Consider the following 22,432-nt stretch of genomic DNA (forward strand, 5'->3'; position numbering starts at 1 on the left):
AGTGGAAGTTTTAAGAAGTGAAGTTGGTCTTGGAAATAGTTTTGGGTAACACTGGATAGATCCTCCACTGCACATCTCCTTACTTTACTTTTCCAGTCTGTAAAATAGATCTTTTAGTCCGGATAAAATGTGATGTGTTACAGATGTACTACCGTATATACTCGCGTATAAGCCGAGTTTTTCAGCCCAAAAAAAGGGCTGAAAAAAGCCAACTCGGCTTATACGCGGGTCAATACGGTAGGGTAGGGGAGGGGGGAGGAGGGGGGAGGGAGGAGGAAAACTTACCATTGCCGCCATCCTTTGCTGCCGGCCCGCTCGCCTTCCCGCGGCCTGGGAGCGGCCAGCGGGGCCTGCCTGGGAGCAGGCAGGCCTCGCCGCCGCCCCCCCCGCCGCCGGCCCGCTCGCCTGGGAGCGGCCAGCGGGGCCTGCCTGGGAGCAGGCAGGCCTCGCCGCCGCCCCCGCCGCCTGCCCGCTCGCCTTCCTGTGGCCTGGGAGCGGCCAGCGGGGCCTGCCTGGGAGCAGGCAGGCCTCGCCGCCGCCCCCGCCGCCCCCCTGCCACCGGCCCGCTCGCCTGGGAGCGGCCAGCGGGGCCTGCCTGCTCCCAGGCAGGCCTCGCCGCCGCCCCCGCCGCCGCCGCCCCCCGCCGCCGGCCCGCTCGCCTGGGAGCGGCCAGCGGGGCCTGCCTGGGAGCAGGCAGGCCTCGCCGCCGCCCCCGCCGCCTCCCCGCTCGCCTTCCTGCGGCCTGGGAGCGGCCAGCGGGGCCGCCGCCCCCCCGCCCCCCCCGCCGCCGCCCCCGCCGCCTCCCCGCTCGCCTTCCTGCAGCCTGGGAGCGGCCAGCGGGGCCTGCCTGGGAGCAGGCAGGCCTCGCCGCCGCCCCCCCCGCCGCCCGCGAGGGTTCCTCCGGCCGGCAGGGGCCGGCAGGGGCCTCCTGCAGGGCCAGCAAAGCCGCGCCGCCGCCCCCGCCGGGCCCGCGAGGGTTCTTCCGGCCGGCAGCGGCCTCCTGCAGGGCCAGGAAGGCTGCGCCGCTGCTGCCGCCGCCGACTCTCCTGGTGAGTAGGGGGTTCAGGGGCTCTTCCCCCTCCCCCCCTTGAATGGCACTGGGGTCGGGGTGGGTTGGGGTGGGTTGGGAGGTCCCGGGAGGCCGGTGGGAGGGCGACCTGGGGCAGGGGCAAGATCTTCCCTGCGCTCTAAAATGGCGGCCGCCATTTTAGAGCGCAGCTTTACCAGAAAAGGGAATTTCTTATTGACCCTCGGCTTATACGCGGGTCAATAAGAAATTCCCTTTTCTGGCCTCAAGTTTGGGGGGGTCGGCTTATACTCGGGTCGGCTTATACCCGAGTATATACGGTAAGTGCTTTTTAATCAACATTTCTTCAGCTCTTTATAAACATACAACCTGATCCACAGATCAGCAGAGCTCTTATACAAAGATAGAGCTCCTAGGTGATCACTTGAAATTTGGGGCAGCTTATGCATGAAATTGGGTGCACAAATAAATCAACCTTGCAGTGAATTGAGTGATCCTGATCACATGGAAACTTTGCTTGTGCATCATAATGCTGAAGAACTTCTGGGTTTGGATTATTGTTGGTTTTTTCCTCATGTGACTTCTAATCTATTGTAATTTAAAGTGTTGTAAAGCCTCACTTTAAGCACTGTTTTCTTGTGGGTGTCAAATCTGTGATGTGGCTTCCAGGAGGACAGGATGAGAAAGCTTGTAGACCCTGCAGTGAGAATGCTGCAGATCTGAATCTGTAGCATGACCATTGCTATTAAGAGCTTTTTAGCTGTCTCCATTTTAGCTTTGCAAATTGTAAAAGAGACATGGTACTCCAGTTAGATGCATACCCCTAAAATCAAGAGAGACACTCAGTAGATAGATAGCCTTGATTATGATGGTTTCTGAATATAAATGCACAGGCACCAGAGGCCTGAGAATGGAATGCATGAAATTTAACCAAGTTGGCTTTTCCCCTCAGAGAAACTTCAAGTAAAAAGCTCTTTTCTGTACCTGCCTAGTGTTTTCTCAAGAGCTTTCCAAGAACTCTAACCATGGTTTAAACCTTTAATATTTTAGCCCCTCCTGCCGGTATCCTCATTCTTCTGCCTCTTTCAGTTGCTCTTCACTTGCTGAAATTTACCAGAACCCTCCCTTAACACCTTTCTTTCTTCTCTTCTATTGTGCACTGCTAAATTAATGGTAAAGCCAAGAAGTTTAGATTCTTCTGCTGCTCCAAAGGAGCAATGGGTGTCCTCAGGAGGATGGATGTATGCCAATTCAAGCATATGCTCCTTTGTAGCTTCTTTCTAATAAAAGTCCTTAGGTGATGATAGAAAGTGTGGCCTTAATTGAATCATGAATATTTTTCCATATTTGAGCTTGTGCGGGAGAAAATAAGAGCATCAATAATGTTTCTTACACATACTAACTTATAGTTGTTGGTATAAATACATTTTGAGAGTTCTGGCACACCCCTAATTTTGTATGTAGATGTCTAATGTACAATAGTTACTTGACATTTCTTTCATGTTGAACAGAACACATTATCTATGAATTTAATACCCCGCTATAAGCATTTTACTGTTATGTTTGCTACAGTAGTCTCATAATCATAACATTCCTGAAGACATTATTAAAAAAACCTTTTTGTATATCGTATCCTAAACATCTACTTGTTGATGTGTTAGTTGCTTTTCATTTTCTGTCCCAATGCTGTTGGAAGAAATAAGTGACTGGAAAGTCATTAACCTAACTTCATAATATTGTACAGGCATATGTTCACAGCAGTTGAGTTGGATCCTATGAATCCATTCCACTAGTGGTGCTTTCCACCTCTTCCACTCAAGCAAGGCTTCCTGTGCCAATGGAAGGCTATGCCATTAGTGGAGCAGAGCATTGTCAACTATTCAAAGCATATATGAAGAGTTTAGTTTACCAGTTACCCCTAGAAAGGTAATCCCTGTGGACTCAATTGAAGTCTGTTGTATGACAATAAACAATCAACCTGTTTCTTTTTTATGAAGCCTAGTTATGTTATTTCTAAACAAATCTGTACAGTTTCTACAAATAGACTTTGTGTAATGGTATTAACTTTTAGATAGCTACATGGGTATGACATCCAATGATAGTCCATGCATTATACATAGCACTTACAGTAATTTTAATATAGAGTGTTTATGTTAAAATGGAAGAAAAACTGAAGTTCAATAAACAAGAAGAGTGTTTACGGAATTAAAATTATCAGAAGCGGTATTAAGAGGTTTTTATTTGTACACCTCTAGCAGCCATTAAAAGTTAGTAGCACAGCAGGTGATTGTATGGGTAAGTGTAAATGTTCTGAAATAAATAGCAGTAGGTGACCTGAAATGTCAGGGCTAGACAAGGGTGTGTGTTTGTCAATATATCCTACATGTTTTACAGACTCCTCAGGGAACAGGGGAAGATACAATTTCACCTTTTCTGTGCCAAAACATTTTAATTATATCTTCTTCCAAGTACAGCGGTTCAGTAACCAAGGAGCTGACATTGATGCATGTGTTGATAAAGCTGCAAACATTCAAAATGAGATTAACAAAGATTTTGAGGAAAGGGTGACAGCTAATTTTGCACAGTATTCTGCATCTAATTCAGGTCAGTGTAATGATAGAATATTTTATAACTCTTGTGTCACACAGAAGGACTTTTATGATGCTCTGTGTTAATGAACATTTGTGTGTATGAAGAATATAGTTCAAAACCTATTTTTCACATATATAAAAGTTTTTAGTACATTTTCATAGGTTCCAGTCGCAAAAGGAAAAAGAGCATTTGGTGACAGTAATCAAACTAGCATTTTTTTCCTAATTTGCCTAAAATGTAGAATAAATCTATGAGAACTGAGTAGAAGATATTATTGTAAATATTGCTTGTTTTCTTCCAGAAGTTCATCCAAAGAAATCTATATTACATTTAAATAATTAAAATATGGGCCTCTTTGTTGTATTAGGCCTTTTGAGCACATTTCAGTGTATTTTGGATCTATTCTACTCTTTATTTGAGGGCAGCTGACACTCTTCTTTCACTTTTCTTTTTGTTTGTGAAATTTTCTTTCTTTTTTTTATCCACTCACTTCTCCATCTGCTTTCACTTTTGTTTGCTTGGGCCGTCTCTCATCCCAACTTGATAATGAGGAATGTGGTGTGACCCTGACCTCTATCAGTCCATGCATGACCTTCTGACTCCCCTACCTAACCTTTGACCTTTTCTTTGACAGCTTGATTAATTACCCTGTGTTATGATTTATGAGTAAGTGCTATGTAAAAATAATAGACAACAGGTGGTCCTCTAAAAACTTTTTGTGGCATGTTTTCTTTTCCTGCCTAACTTGATGGGCTATTTTAAGTTCGAAACTTGCTGGGACAATGTGTGTTTGGCAGTAATACTGCATTTTTACACACTTGGACACAGCAGTGGAATTCAGGAGCCTGAGAGAAGAGGTGTAACTCGGATGAAAATATTACAAAGTGTTAGCAGGGTGCAGTTGCCAAAATGCACATTGGGTAGAAATACAAAAAGGAGTCAACTGACATTTCAGGCGTTTCAGTCTCAGGTCACGTCTTGAGAAAATTGCTCAAATAATGGAGGGGGCATTTTTCAAGCTGAGCTGCATCTCCAACAGCTATGTTTACTTTTACGCTTCACTAGTGACTTCTGATTGGTTGTCATGACCTCATCCTACTGTTGCACCTAGGATGTTGCAACAGTGACACATAGGTACCCTTCTCATGAAAAAGATGAGAAATAAACAGAACCTATATCTTTCAAAAAGATAAATGACCATTCCTATGTCCATTTTAACCATGCACAGGTCTAAGTTACAGATCTAAGCTCTTTAGATTGCTTTTCCCTGGAGGATTAACTGGATCTTGCTTCAAATGGTCTAAATATTTTTTTTTAAAAGAAATCAGATTGATAAAGCTCAGGAAAATGATCTGTTACAGATTCTTACTTACAGGCCAAAAAGATAGTTACTTAGGTCAAGGGATTCCACTCTAGCCTCTGACCTCTCTGGTCCCATATGGTATCCCATCCTGCTGGATTAATATGCAGGGCTGAATGCTTTCAGCTCATTATTCATTTGGCCAGACACAAGAGGTTTGTGGAGTTCTCAAATATTTTTTACTTCCATTGACTCTTATCACTACCTAATATACTGTGTTAGTTTTGTGTATATACAAAGTGTTTGAGGCATCTTATATAGACTTCCAAAGTAGTAACTTCTTGTATTATATCAGTTATATTCTACTACCTTATACCCTTGAGGCGTTTGTGTGACAGTTAATTCATAACTTTCTTCTTTGAGATTCTTGACAGTTTCCAGCACCTAAGTTTACTTTTTCTTCAACTAGCATCTGAATTAATAAATGACAAGCAAGATCATATATATAAATTAATGCTAGAATGTTATCAGTGTTAAACTTCTGGAAAATGTTGTTGCAAATATGTTCTTAAACTGAACTACCTGATGCAATAGAACATGTAGGAATGTGTATTAATATGCTTGTGGTATAAGCACTGCATGATATATTCTATAACTGAAGTTGGGTTGTATCAAATTAGCTCTAAGGTTAACAACCTACTCTATCAGTATTGGTTCTGATATCATCTTATCACATCTAAGAACATATTGAGTTAATTGGTCTATATAGATGAATTTGAAGTTTAATGTGTGCTGTATTTCCCCTCAAATTGGTCGATACCCAATATATTCAATTGGTCGATGCCAATATAGTAGACTTTTACAGAGCATATATTTATGTTAAGTCTAACTGGTTTGAAATGATCTTCAAATATATTTGAAAACTTAGGCAACTCATAAAATAAGAATATATAAATTCCTGCATTTCTTAAAGAAAACAATATTTAAAAATAACTTGTGAGGTTTTTTTATTTTCTGGAGACTTTCTCATCAAAGATCTGATATTTCTGTAGGCCCACCTATACAAGAGTACTAGCTACTTATCTGTTTTTATTCATCTGAATAGGCATTTATATCTCTGGAGGATGCTTTCCTAATATGATGTAAGCAGTATTTACTCACTTTTTCTACAAGATATATTATACATTGTGAGCCATTTTAATAAATCTATATTATTGTTCATCACAGCATATTTAAAACTAAAACTGTACTAATGTCAGCATGGCTTTAAGTTGGTGAATGTATATATGGAAATTAGATGAGCTTTGACACTGATAATTTGGTGACTGTTCATTTTGGTTTCAAATTTTCAAAACTAAGTACTTGTTTTAAGGGTGTGATACTCAAAAACTGCAGTTGAGACCCCTTCAAAGAATCTTTTAAAAACCCCAGCAGAACTACTTTATTTTCATAGGTGGGGAGGAAACAAAGGTCATCCTGTGGTTAAAGACATAGATTAACTTTTGATAGGTTAGGTTGGTAACAATTTAGTACTACTGATAGAGGTTAAATTCTGCTGCAGGTTTATACATTATGTTGTATTTCTACATCCTTTCATCTGAGCAACTATTGTATGTTACTCCTAATCCTCTTTCCTATGCCTATTTTTCCTCATATAATTTAGACTGAAGTGGCGAAGGACAAAAGATAGAAAAGTGTATGACATTATGTCAACTTTTTTTTACAAGCAAAATGATGTTTATAATGGATTTTTAGAAAGAAACCATGAAGCACACGATAGAATATTGCAGTGTTAATTTCATTGTTACTCTAACAAATATTATATGTTGAAAGAAGTTTTAAAGACATTCTGAGGGATGGTTTGTGCTGTTTAAAATCTAATTGATAAAAATCCTTTAATTGATTTATGTAGCTGTGATTTTTGAAATGGATTCATTTTTCATCTCGTAATGTGTCTGTGAAAAATTGACATTATGTCCTCATAAAATTGGACAAATGAGTCATGTAATTTTCAGTTACATAATCAATAACTTAGACAAATTTTACTTCTCTGATGATTTATGTGTGTCTGTTTTTGTGAGCTACAAAAACTGGACACAATTTCACATTTCAGTATCACATGTAAAACCATAACAAATACGTGAATTTTACATCTTGCATCGTGCAGATAGGAGAAAGAATCAATACACCGAGCATTTGCTCACAATAAGCTGATCATGAGCATGGACAGCAAACCTGAACACTGCAGGGCACCATCTCTGCATGGCTATACAAAGTTATCTCCCTTCACCCATCAGTTATGTAAACAGTATGGAAAGAACCTTGTTTAGTTGTAACAATTTGTTGTTAAGGCAACAACCTGATTTTCAATGTTATTTACTTTTTAAAAACTGGACAACTGATCCTAAGCTCATTTGCATAAACATCCCATTGATTATGCTTATGTACTATTCCTGCATCATATGTGGCCACTCCATTCCAACCATATAGTGGGTATGTGTGAAGTTTTAGGTTTACTCTGTCGAGAGAGCAAGGAAGAAAGATGACAGGAGACCACTTACTCATGGTTCAGAATCTAGAAGGAGGCAATTTTCTCTTTGGCCTGTGGTGACCTTTATACCATGTTCCCTTACACCACAGACAGTGAACTGAATGCCTCTATTTCACCCTGCTTAACAGAGTGCAACAGTGTTCTTTAACTTAGTTTTGGTGGGAGGAGAAGGTATAGTAGAAATTTGAGAAGGGCGTGAAAACTTGTACAGGCACAAGGAAGAGGAATAAGAACTTTCTTCAAATGTGATTTTAATAACTAGTCGAGTGTGTCCAACTGTAGAAAATCACCCAGTGACAATCTGTCTACCTGACAGTTACTACAATGCATTACAAGATTTTTGAATGGCTACACAGATTAGAATAAAGCAACACTAAATAAAGTATCTTTTGTTGCTGTAGATTTGGTTAACTTTGATCATCCATAGGTAGTGTTTCATCTTTCCACTTGAGCTGGCTGTTAGACAGAAATTGTATGTTATGTTAACTAGGTTAAAGTAGGCTGTATTTCAATCCCCGGAGTTTATTTTTAATTACAATGGGAAATGAATTATTGAATAATGTTAGATTGATCAAAAATTATATGTTTTTCTTCTGTTTCTCACTTTTCTCATTTGTCTTCAGTGTCTTAATTTATGTAAACAAAATGTCTTGGGGTTTGTTTTTTTCTGTTATTTACTTGTTTGTTCGATTTTTATTCCACTCATTCCCAAACGAGTCGGGCTCAGAGCGGCTAACAATATTCTATATCATTAAATAAACAAAAATACAAGCAGTATAACCAATATAAACGATAAAACCTCATCAGCTGACCTTAAGAAAAATAAAGTGTGTAATATAATTTTACTGAATGCCGCAACCATAATATGTAATTTAATCCCAATAAACCTGTTCATATCCTAAAGTGATAACTAATTCATTGATTTCAGAGCAATGTCAAACAATCATTGTTGATATTGATTTATTGTTACTGCTGCTATCAATTTACAAATTATCTGCTATTGGACAAGAGTGTGTTAATACTTTAGGCTGCAGTCCTGCACACAGTTTGATTGCTTCAATCCCCCGATTTTAGTGGGGTTTAAATAGCCCAAGTGCATATAGGACTGCAACCTTAAGCTGTTTTGAATAGTTTCCTGAAGGAGTTGCCTGCAGAAGTATCCTTGTTAATAGTAAAAGTTTTATTAATGAAGCATTAACCACACACAGTCATTTTATTCTAGGCCCACATTTTGTTTTTATTTCAACTATTTTCTGATGAACTGCATAAAATATTGAAAAGTTCTTAAAAGGTTGGAGAACTAAGCAAATAAGTGAATAGAAGCGGACAAAGTGTTAACAGATTGAAATACAAATACAAAAGGAATGAATCCATTATATATTTTGTTAACTTTATGAAAACTACTTAAATGTACATTTATATAAATAAAATTAATTGTAAACTATTTCAAAGCAAACATATATGCATATTCTTCTCCCCCTCCTTCTTTGAAACAGGAAGGCTATGGAGTTATAGTACTGAATCCGAATGAGAACTATATTGAAGTTGAAAAGACAAAAGCTCAAGTACAGCTGTCTTCTGATAGCTCAGATGAACCTGCAGAAAAGAGAGAAAGAAAAGATAAAATCCAAAAAGACACAAAGAAGCGGCGTGACTTTTACGAAAAATACCGAAATCCACAAAAAGAAAAGGAAACTGTGCAGTTGTATATTAGAGTAAGTTTATCTAATTTGTTTTGCAGTTTGTATTGAATAATAGAAAATTATTTTCCATTTCATAATAATATGCTTTTAAAAGATTTATATTACTCAAGTAGTTTCCAAATGCTCAAAGAGACTCTTCATATTAATCTTTGTGTTAGTTATTGAATGTTCAGTTGAAGAAGAGTTACAAAATATTTCTATTTAATTTCAAATAAGAACATCAGATAAATCCCAAATGAAGAATCTGTGTATTCCAGGGACAAGAGCTGGTTTGAAGAATACTTGGTAAAATAATGTTAATATGAAGCACTTTCTATATATAGTTTAGGTATCATGTTGATTGTATAGAACGGTGTTTATTTGTAGCATTATGCCAGTATCTTCTTGAGAAGCAGTAGCTTAGATTGTTTTAAAGCAATATTTTAATATAATGTCTGGGAAATTAATAATATATTTGACAAAAATGCTGATGTTCATCTTGTGTGGTTCTAAGCGTTGCCCTATAATGTGCTTTTTTGTATTAGCAGCTGTCCATTGTATTTCAGTTAAACTTCTGCAGGCAGATAAAGGGAGAGTGTTATTAATATTGTAATAAATATTTAAGCCAGAATAGTTCAAGAATAGTGCAATGAGGAAATTCTGTCCTTTGCTCTTTTCTTTTCTTAGCCAGTGAACCTTTGCACTTTGTAATGCTAGCAGCATGGGATCGTTATAACAGCGCTACCCAAGGATTTCTAATTCTGCAGGGGGCACAAACATTATTATTTGCACTTTGACACATTCTTCTTCATATACATATGATGCATTATACATTCTAGACAGATTCATACAATTTTCAAAGCTTTTTTATAGAAGTTAGCATTGTTATTCAACAGTAAAATATGTCAGAAATCCTCCAGTGTCTATGCTGTGTCTATGGTGACTGAACAGCCAAAACCATTTTGGGAAACATTTGAATTTTTAACATGATCATTATTATTAAATGCTGGATGAATTCAATGTATAGAGGCGACAGAGTTTTACTAATTAGTCTTACCATTCATGTTAAGTTGCAGCTAGGAGGAACAAATATATATGAATTGGGAACAGGAAAGTGAGGAAAATAATTATATAAAAAAGTAACTCAATAGAATCTGTTCCCCCCGTTTATTGCTTTAAATGACTTGTAATAATTGCCCACTCATCAGTTCCACTGTATGATAAGTACCTGGGAGCTTTGGAGTGCACAGAGGCAAGACCAGTTCTCAGATTTTCCTTGACAATTGAACTTCGGCTGTTATGCTGATTCCAAGGTCTCGGTCAGTTCTCCATCCCATATTTCCCTCTCTTACGCAGAACATCTTCCTGACCCACAAGACCGGGAGTGTTTGCATCCTGAAGTTTGGTTCAAACACCAGATTTAATACTGCACACGGGACCCTTTTGCCTGTTAAATGTTTGAGTTTCTGGACTGCAGTTTGGATGAAAGTCAACAAGCTAATTTCCTTCCATGTATGCATCCTCCCCCCACCCAAGCCATTCTGGAAGATCTCCTGATGCTCAGAACCCTGTTCTGGGAGGCTGCAGGATGTGGAATTGGAAACCCCCTCTTGTGTGGGCAGAAGTACTTTCCAGTCATGCAGCCAGATCTTTCAATCTAATTGAGTTCATTGAAGCTGCAACCTATTCATGTTGAATGTATAGAGAAGAGATTATAAAGTCAAAATAAATAGGGTGACTTCATCGGAGAGCAATGATGCTTCATCTGTAAAGATACGTTTTAATTTTCTGTAACCAGCACTTATTCTTTTTGAAATTGACTTGAGTGCTTCTTTGGTGTTGTATCCTGAGATAAGCAATTTTGTTTGTTTACTAACCTTCAAGTAAAGACTGAACCAGCACAGGATAGTGAACTGTTACTTTTAAAAGTCAGTAATACTACAACATTTCACGTGAATGTCTTATTTCTAGCACTAGGTGGGGTTTGGGGGGAGTCAGTCATTGACAGCTCACCCATGTTGAATGCCCTATTGTATCCTAGGCATGCCTTAAAAAATTGAAGCGAGCTAATTCTTGGTGTAGACGAACACTTTGATATTGCCATAAACCAGTTCTGCAGGGATGTCTACAAAACACTTTCCTGGGAGTAAGCTCCACTCAATAACCTGGGATTTCCTTCTGAGTAGACCTTCTTAGGATTGATCCCTGTGACTCTACCCAGAGAGAAGCATGCCGAAGTGCCAGAACTAGTCAATAAATGTTTATTTTTTTGAATAGGAGACAAGAGTAAACTGCAAATAGGCGAGAAGAAAATACAGGCAGACAAAAATCCTGTTTCACTAAACGAATTAGCCATTACTAAACACGCTACTGGATACGAGTTAACTAATATCTAAATAATAATCTGTGCTTATGGTGCAAATGTTGCCTGTCCCAAGAATATTTGTGGTTTATTCTCCAAAACGTTGAAAATGCTAGCTTTCTAATTTGGTCATTTCACACCCAATCCTGTGCATGTTTACTGAGGAGTAAGCCCCACTGATTCCAGTGGAACTTTCTCTGACTTAAGTATGCAAAGAATTGCAGCCTTAATTAGATTTTCCTATTAATATCTAAAGTATATGTTAGATATCTCTTAGATGACTACATTTTCTTGTGGATTATTCTGGTATTTCACACATTTATAACAGAACCAAGGCCATTGCTAAGTCTTTTCCTATGAGAAGAATATAAATAGAAATGACTAACTAGCAGATTATGCATACCTTCTGAAGCTATAGGAGTACAGCTTGAAAGATCAAAGTGCTTATTGTTTCAAGCTGTAATTAAAAAAAAAACAATATCAAATAACATACTTCCCAGTGTATGTTACAGTTTGTTAAGGGGATTGATTTAGTCTGGGAAATAAACTTCATTTCACACATTATGGCAGGAAAGCTTACTTACCATGTTTTGTTAGAAGACAATTTTTTGTTCTTGAAAACATCTGCCAACTGAATTCAGTAGTGAAAAGAATAATGTCATATTTCATAGGATTATACTTGGTTCAAATCAAAGCAAAAATTCCCTGCACAGAATGTGATATTCCTTTCAATAATAAGAAAAAGTCTTTGTGTGTGGAGACTTCAGACATTGTGAATTTTTAATTGTTAACAAATCCATCCCCTGATCATTTTAAAATATCTTTTTAATATATTACTGACAAGATCAGGATGCTGAATACACACACACACACACACACACACACACACACACACACACTCCTTTTAAAATACATATTTCTTCTTTGCTTACAGACACATTATTTCTTTCAGACCACCAGAGGTTGCTGCTGTACATATTGGCAAATATTTCTCTCAGAAACACATAACCTTAGCCAATAAATACTAAGCATTTTATTCATTGCCGAACTAAACCCAGAACATCATAGACGGGATGCATAGAGCTACCTTAGAATTCCCTAAAGGCTTGCGCTTACCTAGAGTAATTTTGACTTGATATCTGAAGAGCACACCCAAATGTTATATTATAAACTGTTTCTGAGACCCACAGCACTTTAAAGTGTGGTCTACAGGGCTGTTGTTTGAGAAAAATGAAGTCTGACATTCCTTTTGTCTCATGGAACTAGTTTTGTGGTTCTTTGGATAATAGCTATTGTGCTCTAGCATAGCTTCTAACTGTGGAAATAATATAAAAACTTGATGTTTCCTTTTATCGCCAAATTTTTTTTTACGAGTTTTATTTATGGTATAACGGCTGTTTAGATACTTCTAAAGGTAAATTGTTATTTGGCATATCAGAAATATAATATTAAAGTACTCACACAAATACAAATATGAAACAAGATGCGCACATACTTCATTCACAATAGTGTTGCTTTGCTCTTTATCAGTGAAACTGTAACAGTCCTTTAATGTATGCTATTATAGTACAATCCTATGGAGAATTACACTGGAATAACTGTATAGGATTGCACTGTCTTGAATATCTTTTCCTCATAGTTTATTCCTTTAATAAACATTTTCGAAGATTGAGGTAGAAAAGCTATATTCTCGGTTAATACAGAGCATAGATGTCCGATTCCATAATCTAGAACATATTTGAGCATTAGAGGAAGACACAGAAACAGGGATGGAAAAAGTCTTCCCATTTTGTTTCCCAGAAGCTACAAGCTAGAGTAATGTTGAATGTGAGTACAGTGAGTGGTTCTCTGTAACACATACAGATGAAGAAAATACTTTTTATACAAACACATTACTGTTAAAATAGAGGAAAGGAATGAGAAGGAGCAGCTTTGTTAACAAGTTGGTGACAGGTGGAATAGCAGCAGGAAACCTCTACAAGACAAATAGGAACACGCCATTTCTTCTCGTAGTACTGTAAGATTGTTAGTGTTTTCTCTTATTTGGTCTCCTCTTTCCCATGCAATAGTCGGAGGTTGAATTTTCTTAAACAAATATTGGGTTGGATCTAGCTGACTTTTCTGTTAGTGAAATAGGAAGGAAGGGGGGTTCCCTTTGTCCACCAAGAAAGTTTATGCTGGGGATCGTGGGACCTGCATGTACAGAAGCAGTGTAGGATGGGCGCTGTAGTAAGGTTGGGAAGTAAGTAGGTGAGTGAAAGAGGTGGCTGGATACATCCTGCTGACCAATTTCTAATTGCTTCCTTTATCTCTTCCCTGTCCTTTCCCATTCCCCCGTCTCCTCCCACACATACTTGACAAAATAATGAAGCTCAAATTTAGAAGCAGGGATGGAAAACTATAGAAAGAATTTTGTCCTGGTCCTAATCAACACATTTCCACACACACACAAAATGGGTGGCTCCAAATATTTCTGTTGTTACTTTTAATCTAGATCACATGTTTCATGCCATTTTGTGTGTGCCTGTGTATCAGTTGAGGTCATAGTGCATTCTAGTGAAGTATGTATGTTCCTTTAAATTCTCCTGGGATGAAAGATATCTCAATTAATGTCCTCTATCTGACTCTGGGGAGCTGCTGCCCTTGATAGCCCAATAGTCTCACTCAGTATAAGTCAGCTTCGTGTGTTCATTGGGAAGGACTTTTGACATAAGGGGTTAAACTATCATAAGAATATTGTTGTGGAACCAAAGCAAAGAAACCATGCTGAATGAACAGGGAGCAAATTTGACAAAAACATAGTGTATTTTAGTTACGATTATTGGGTTTTCGGAGAAATATTCTGGACTGACTAAACCCCATAATTTAACCTAACATTTGTGCTTGGTCTCGCATCGTTCCAGCGCGACGCTCACGCACCCAGCCAGCTCTGTGCGGCCCTGCCCGCCTCTCAGCTGGCCGGCGAGGCGGGGAACGCCGGCTTGCACTGTTTCAACGTGCACGCGCCCAGCCGGCATTCGCTCCATAAGACAAGTTTTTAGATGAGGAAAACAAGATTTTTTCTTGTTTTCCTCCTCTAAAAACCAGGTGCGTCTTATGGAGCGGTGCGTCCTATGGAGCGCAAAATACGGTAATAGATGTTGTACCATGACAGTTTATAGTATTGCATAGAAAACTCCTGTTATCAAACATATTTTCCAAAGGTGCTGTTTCCTCGCAAACACATTTCTTTCAAAAAATTGTAACAGATATCAGGGTTATGACCTCAAAGTCTGAAGGCAATGACATTTCATCATAAGAACACATATCATTTATCTAATGAATCTGAACACAGCAACTTTGTAGAAACTGACACATATATCTATTTTAATAAGGTTTACCACACCAAATCTGGGAAAACACATTAACAGCCCATTCCTGAGCTATGCGGGTGAAAGTGGTTTGGAGGCGCTCAAGGGCCCGTGCAGGTGTCTCCGCTACATGCGCCTGCGCCCAGGCCACTTGCTCCACAGTGACTAGCATGGACGCTGGCGTTGGGGTGCGGACACTGCACTGCAGTGGCAGTGCGGTCCTAGGATGTCGGCTCGGCTTCCCGCCGGCATCCCGGGAGGCGTTCCCGGGGTGTTCTGGGGGCAGAGCCATCTTTAGGCAGCTTCCTAACCCCCTTTCGGGCTGGGAACTATCCTTTGCCTTTACTTGCACTTAAGCCACCTTTTTAGGTGGCATAGCCCCATGGAATGCTATGGAGCGGTTCCATGGGGCTTACAAGTAATGGCAGCTTTCTGCCTTTGAGGGGGCTGAATCGTCCTTTGGAGGTGGTGCAGCTGTGCTTCCTCCAGCCACCAGCGCAGCCCCACCCCTCAGGAATGGGCTGTTAATCTTTTAGGTATTCTGAAAAGGAAGTCTTGTCACATTCTGTCTACCAGCTTATATGAAGAAGCATCTTTATTAAGTATTCTACCTCTTAAATATAGGTACAGTGGGTACATAAACTCAGTTTTAACAATCTCCTATTAAATGTACAGTTGATCATTTTTATTAATAAATATTCTGACCTCATCTTTGGATGACTTATAAAGTTTATGAATGATCAACTTTTATTGTTCTGTAAATCTCTGGGTGGGTTATTTTAAGAAGGAATGGGCCTTGAGGCAATATGGCTGTGAATCCATTGAGAGCCGTGAAGGTAAAAAAAGATAAATCAGACTAGACATGAATAGGGACACAGGACATTCTACATAGGAGCCTGAAGAATTCCCTACTTCCATTCCTGCTGTGAAGATATGGCTATGGCTACACTTTAGGCCAGCTTACAGATATTTACTTTTTCTTGCTTGCTTGGAGGCCTTTTCTTCACTCTTTAAACAGCATTCTTTTTTTTTTAAGTGTGCAAGGAGCAATACTGTACAGAGCCATGAAATCTCTCAGGAAAACTTTAAATCCTATTTTTCCTGTTTTCATTTAAATTGGCCACTTAAATAGTTGTTCGCAATGACTGCATCACTTTATTTGACCCTCGTCATACAGCTTTTTGAAGCTTCTCTGACAGAAGTGGTAATGAAGTTTGTTTTCATTTAAAACAGTCTAATTGAGATTCAACTCATTATATTTCCCCCAGGACTACTAAAGGAACACGAATTATAGCAGTTATGCTAAACTGAAGCACTGTGGTGGCAGAAACTTTATCACAAATGCTGGCCCGTTGGATATTGTCAGGTTTCTTATATTATCGGATGAGCTGTGCAAGGATGAATCAATGGCTACTTACTAGTACAGTTTCTTATGCAGAAATAATTCTGATACTTAAGTACCCATGTGATGTTTTCTTTATATGTATATATTTTGTTATAGTGCCCAGTCAAACTTAAAAAAAAAAACCCTTTAAACACCTTTCTGCTCCTACCACACACTCTTTCGTTCCCCAACTCCTTCTTTCACTGACAAGAGTGCAGAATGGATCAACAATGCATCATGTCTCTTAAGGTCAGAAGGGTCAGTGGGGGCCTCCCTCTTTGACACTTGTCATAGGATAGGATACCTTAGCTTAAATATGCAACCGTCATAAACATTTGTTCTTGCAGTATTTATTTTTACTGATCCAAATTGAAATGCATTTTCTTGATAGTCAAACGATTCAATATTGTGGAAATATTTATTCCATTGAACATCCCCAATAGATGGCACTGCTGGGAATGAAATTACCGCATAACTTAGTCAAGATTTTAATTTGAATAACAAGGCTCAGAATAATTTATAAAACTTATTTTGTATGGTTTGTCATTTTGTGTTTAAAACCTATCTGCTAGTTTCTTCAGAAAGAATGTAAGTGTCTTTAGAGTTCAGTCCTGTGTTAGTATAAGCAGTGATGATTTTGTAGTAGGTCATCAGAAGAATGGAAATTTAAATACAGAAGAGGATGTGCTTCAGCAGAAGAGAATACAAATTTGTATTCTGTGAAATCATGTCAATAACTCTATTTGGTATTACAGAAAATTCATGTCCTGGTTTGTGGTATGTTCATCCACAGTTAAATTTTTATTCAGCACCTCATTAAAGTACTTTTCCAAGTAAATAAGTGGCAACTATTAGATACTAAATTCTTTCAAAGGTATGCATTTAATGTAGCTTGAGTGTGTTGTTAAATACCGTATATATCTTCTGTTCTAATAGCAAAGTCAGCCAAATCTGAGGATTCTTAAATCCGGTGCTTGGAACTGTGAATGGGCAAGACAGATCTTTGTACAAACCTGAAAAGGGACCCAGGTTTTCAGAAAAAAATGTGAAATCTAAATAAAAACAAAATACAGTGGGTGGTTTAAAAACTCCAAAATGATAAAAGAAGTGTCTGTAGCTTTGAGCAACGGATTCCCTCAGTGGCTGTTGCTAGATAACCACAGTGTTTCCAGACTTGATTTTGTTAGTAAAAGGCGTGGGGGGGGGGCGGGCGGTCCCTTTCCAGACCTATTTTAGCCTTTGAGGGAGGGCATCTTGGGGCCAGGCCTGACTAGGGTTGCCGGCTCCAGGTTGGGAAATTCCTGGAGAATATGGTGGAGTCTGAGGAGGACAGGGTTTGGGTAGGGAAGAGGCCTCAGCAGGGTATAATGCCATAGAGTACACTCTCCAAAGCAGTTATTTTCTCCAGACGGACAGATCTTGTCTTCGGGACTTCAGTTGTAATTCTGGGAGATCTCCAAGTCCCACCTGGAGATTGGCACCCTAGGCCTGGAAACAACATCTGGGTGACTTGATACCATCCGTCTTGCATGACTCAACTAGGCCTGGCTGCTTGCTACTGTTCAACAGCAGCTGCTCTATGAAAGCCAGTGTGATGTAGCAGTTAGAGCTTCAGAGCAGGGTCTATGAGACCCCAGTTCATAAGAACATAAGAAAGGCCTTGCTGGATCAGACCAAGGCCCATCAAGTCCAGCAGTCTGTTCACACAGTGGCCAACCAGGTGCCTCTAGGAAGCCACTAACAAGACGAGTGCAGCAGCATTATCCTGCCTGAGTTCCACCACACCCAAAATAATAGGCATGCTCCTCTGATACTGGAGAGAATAGGTATGCAGCATGACTAGTATCCATTCTAACTAACAGCCATGAATACCCCTCTCCTCCATGAATATGTCCACTCCCCTCTTAAAGCCCTCCAAGCTGACAGCCATCACCACATCCTGGGGCAGGGAGTTCCACAATTTAACTATGCGTTGTGTGAAAAAAGATATTACATATCTTTGTTAGAAGTTCAGCAATTTCCCATTTGAGTTCTTAAAGAACTCTAGGATGAATACCGTCTGGTCCCTGTGACTTGTTAGTTTGCAGTTTGTCTAGATGTTCTAGGACTTCCTGCCTTGTTACCACTATTTGCCTCAGTTCCTCATTTTCCCCTCTCCAAAATCTCTGTTCAGGAGAAGGAATCTGCCCTGTATCTTCAACAGTGAAGACAGATGAGAAGAATTCATTTAGTTTTTCAGCAGTCATGTGGTTTTTCAGCAGTCGTGTGGTGTAGTGGTTGAGCAGTGGTTTGGAGTAGTGGACTCTAATCTGGAGAACCAGGTTTTATTCCCCACCTTCTTCTTCTTCATGTTGCTGTGGAAGCTCACTGAGTAATTTGGGGCCAGTCACATATGTTCAGCCTAACTTACCTGAAAGGGTTGTTGTGCAGACCAAAAGAAGGGGCGGAGAATAATGTAAGCTGTTTTGGTCCCCACTGTGGAGAAAAGTGGGGTATAAATGAAGTAAATAAATAATAAATATAGCTAAAGATGGGAGGCAGACAAAAGGAAGGTTGGTGAATGGGTGAGAAAGAGAGAAAGAGGCAAGGAAAGGGGAGAGGATATGGGGGTTGCCAGGGAGGCAGAAAGAGGAAATAAGTGTGGAGAGATACTGAGGAAAGTGAGGTGTCACCCTATAAGTCCTTCAGTGTTCCCTATGATGCAAGTGAGCCTGGCCAAGTAGCTGGCACCACACAACAGGGGCACAGTTTTCCTAGGTAGAGGCTGCCAGGAGGAGGAAGAAGGGAAAGCTGAAGACAAAGGGGCTCAAGAATTTCAGCCAGGTATTGTCTTTTTAAAATCTATGTAATCTTTTATCTCATGTATAGATGATACAAATGTTTTACTGGAATATGCAGTACTAATAAATCTGATTATGATTCTGAGAAAGGGGCAGATAAAGGTAGGTTGGCTGTTGAGAGGGAAGTAGAGAGGATTGCCAACTCCAAGCTAGGAAATACCTGGAGATTTGGAGGGTGGAGCCAAGGAAGAGTGGGGTTTGAGGAGGGGAGGGACCCCAGAGGAGTATAATGCCTTAAACTCCTCCCTCCAAATCAGCCATTTCCTCCAGAGGAACTAGGGTTGCCAACTTCCAGGTGGGGGATGATCACCCAGAATTACAACTGCTCTCCAGATGACAGAGATCAATTCCCTTGGAGGAAATGGCTGCTTTACAGTGTGGACTGTACAGCATTATATCCTGCTGAGATAGCTTCCTTCAACAAACCAAATCTTTCCAAGGCTCCACTCACAAATCTACAGGAATTTCTCAACCTGAAGCTCTGGATCTAGGAGATACATTGTGATTCCAGGAGATCTCCAGACCCCACATGGAAGTTGGCAATCCTAGAAGGAGAGAAGGAAGCAGGAAAAGGGGAGAGGCTATGTGGGCTTTCAGGAAACAGAAAGAGAAAATAGTGGGGGAGGAGGAAATGAGATGCCTCCCACAAGCCTTTGCAGGTTCCCACTTGTATTACAAATATTGCTCTGGGAGTTGTCTGTAAGCCAGGAATGTCTGAGGCATGCTGAAGGTCTCCTCCCACAACCTCAGCCTTTGGGGTTGATGTGGCCAGTGAGGTACTACTCCATCCCATAAGAGTCTTTACTGGACATTCAAGCTATCTCATTATTCAAGAAAAGCAGAGGAATCTGCATACATACTTGTCCTCACCTGCTTCCTCAGTTTTTGTATCTCTCATTCTCCCTTGGCCCCTTTTTTCCCTGGCTCCACTAGCAAGAACCAGCAACTTTCTTAATTGACTTCTGCACTCCAACTCAAGTCAGCAGTGTGGTAGGAAATCAGGTTACCTGTTTCACTGTTAGGAGCATCCACACTATTGTACTCTTAGTAATGGTGCTAAGTCATTGCTTGACTGCACTCCTCCTTCAGAGAATATGCAGTGTCTCATAAACCGATTCTGAACAAGTTAAATTTGAGTATGTTATAAGATGTTAATATTTATTAGAGATCTCAATACACTGGAGCCGATTAAGCAATGCATGACTTAATTTCATCTATGAAGAAAGTAGAATGTTTAAATTATTGTTAAAAATCCTCAGACTTTTGCAAATAGGTATATCTAAATTGCATGAACACTTAGAACTTCTTCAAAATACCATCTTGTTTATCAAATTAACATTAGTGATTTTTATGAAATGTTAGAGGTCTAAATCTATCACTTTAAAGGAACTGCTGCCTTTTGAAGCAGAATACGTTGAAAATGCTGCAGCATTCTTGCAAAATCCAGTTGTTTAATCTGTTTTAAAAATTTTGTGCTGAGAAATTATATATAGCTAGCTTTATTTTTTATTTGTGACCTTGCATATTTGACTAGATTTTAAAAATTTAAACTTGATCAAATTTTCTGTAGGTATTTGTAGAATGGCTTTTCAGTGTCTCTTTAGTATTAATGTCAGCAAGCTTCCCCCCCCCCCCCATATGCTCTGTGCTGTTTGAGTTAGAGGATTTGCTCCCAATCTTCCAGTTAGGTCAACCAAAAAAATTAAGATATGATGGAGGGTCAGTAGAAGAAATTCATATCAAAACAACTACTCACCATGTCATTATGACAACCGGCTGTAACAAATGTGCTTCTGTTTTAACTTAAGACAATTAATTGCTTAAAGTAATTTAATCTGACAGTAGCAGGATGTTGAAAGACTTGTGAAGATGTCATAAAAGCGACCTTTCTGCCCATGTGCAACCAAAAGCCATTTTTAACAAGGAGTCTCAGAAAGAGTGCAACTTCTTTTGTACTTTGTTAATTAGTTATTGATTTGAAACAATGCACTACCAAATATTGTCAGATTAGCTAGACGCCAACAAGGTCACAGTGTGACAGTCTAGTCATGATAATCTTTCAGTGTATGAGATTTTTTTTTGTATGTGACCTCTTTTGTTTTATATCCAGAATTGTTATGAGGCATACAATGAAGTTAGCAACTTATTATGTTGGTTGCAACCAAGTAATTATGAATTTGAAATTAAAAAAAAATCATACTTTAATAAAGTTATTGCAGTATCTTTTTTTGTTTTATTAGTGATCTTGGGACCTCAGTGATAGGAATTCTGCTGTTCTGATCTACTTTGTAAGTAATCTAGTATAAATGATACCTGCATGAATCCAAAGCTTTGTCTAAATATTTTATAGACAACTTATAATTCTTTACTTAAACCTATTGTTTCTTAGAGTAGGGTAAAACAGAGAGCTTGTACAACAAAGCCAGTTCCAAGTGATGGAATCAGAGCTTAGGTTTAGTGCTTTTAAATAATAAGGTCAAGTCTAATTTTGAATCTAGTTCTTAATTGTAATGGTAATTGATGTAAATATAAGCAATTTACTTATAATTTCTGGAGAATATGGGAGATTTGATAAATATACAAAGCAGTCCCACCCTTGGAGTATTGTGAGCTGTATCCTTGCTTACTAACTGGATTGGGACTTACCATTAAACCAAAATGGGAAAGCTTGCTTTTCCAGAGATCTGTGTATAGGTCTGAGAGCATATTGATTCTTAAAAAATTATCGGCAAACGTGAAAGAATGTATGGTACCGTAATTCTCATTGGCTAGTTTGAGACCTACAGATTCTTCATAATCAGTATATCTAGTTCTGAACAATGGCCCTAGATAGTGGATCAAAAAATCATGTGTGCTTGCACCAACCATTCAAGGTCAACATAGCATGAGAGGCCTATGATCAGAATCATGTTTTTGCTAAAGAAAAAATGGCCATGGGGATCTAATTCAGATCGGGGCCATTAAGGGAAAAGGAGTTTAACTATCTTTTCTGATGCCCACATTATTCCTGTAGGTTTCCTTCTGCAGTGCAAACAGTATTTCCAGGAAATAATTTGCATTGGGATTTTAATTGTGTGACATCGGGGGTTACCGCGTTATGTATTCCCAGTGGTGTATTAAGAGTTTATAAAAGAGTTTATAAAAAACATCGCTTTAAAAGGGTTTTTGGATGCCACGGCTAAAAAATGGTTGGAAGACGTCTTCACAGCTAAAGGGGCCAAGCAAAGTGCGAACAGTATTTTTTATAACAGTTTCAAACTCTTAATACATTGCTGGGAATACATAATGCGGTAACCCCCATCTTTAGTACAGGGTGGAAGTCTTTTTGAAATGCCATTGTCTTT

The 22,432-nt window shown here is 39.3% G+C and overlaps 1 protein-coding gene across 2 annotated transcripts in view; it reads left to right on the plus strand.

The window, feature by feature from the left end:
• FAM172A (family with sequence similarity 172 member A) overlaps nucleotides 1–22,432 on the plus strand; it is a 273,486-nt gene that overhangs the window by 104,768 nt on the left and 146,286 nt on the right. For both annotated transcript variants that reach the window (XM_056848719.1, XM_056848720.1), the window contains one exon: nucleotides 8,967–9,185. In XM_056848719.1, coding sequence (XP_056704697.1) covers nucleotides 8,967–9,185 — 219 coding nt within the window. The remainder of the gene's footprint in view (nucleotides 1–8,966; nucleotides 9,186–22,432) is intronic.

This window comes from Euleptes europaea, chromosome 4, assembly GCF_029931775.1.
Source record: "Euleptes europaea isolate rEulEur1 chromosome 4, rEulEur1.hap1, whole genome shotgun sequence".
NCBI lineage: Eukaryota > Metazoa > Chordata > Lepidosauria > Squamata > Sphaerodactylidae > Euleptes > Euleptes europaea.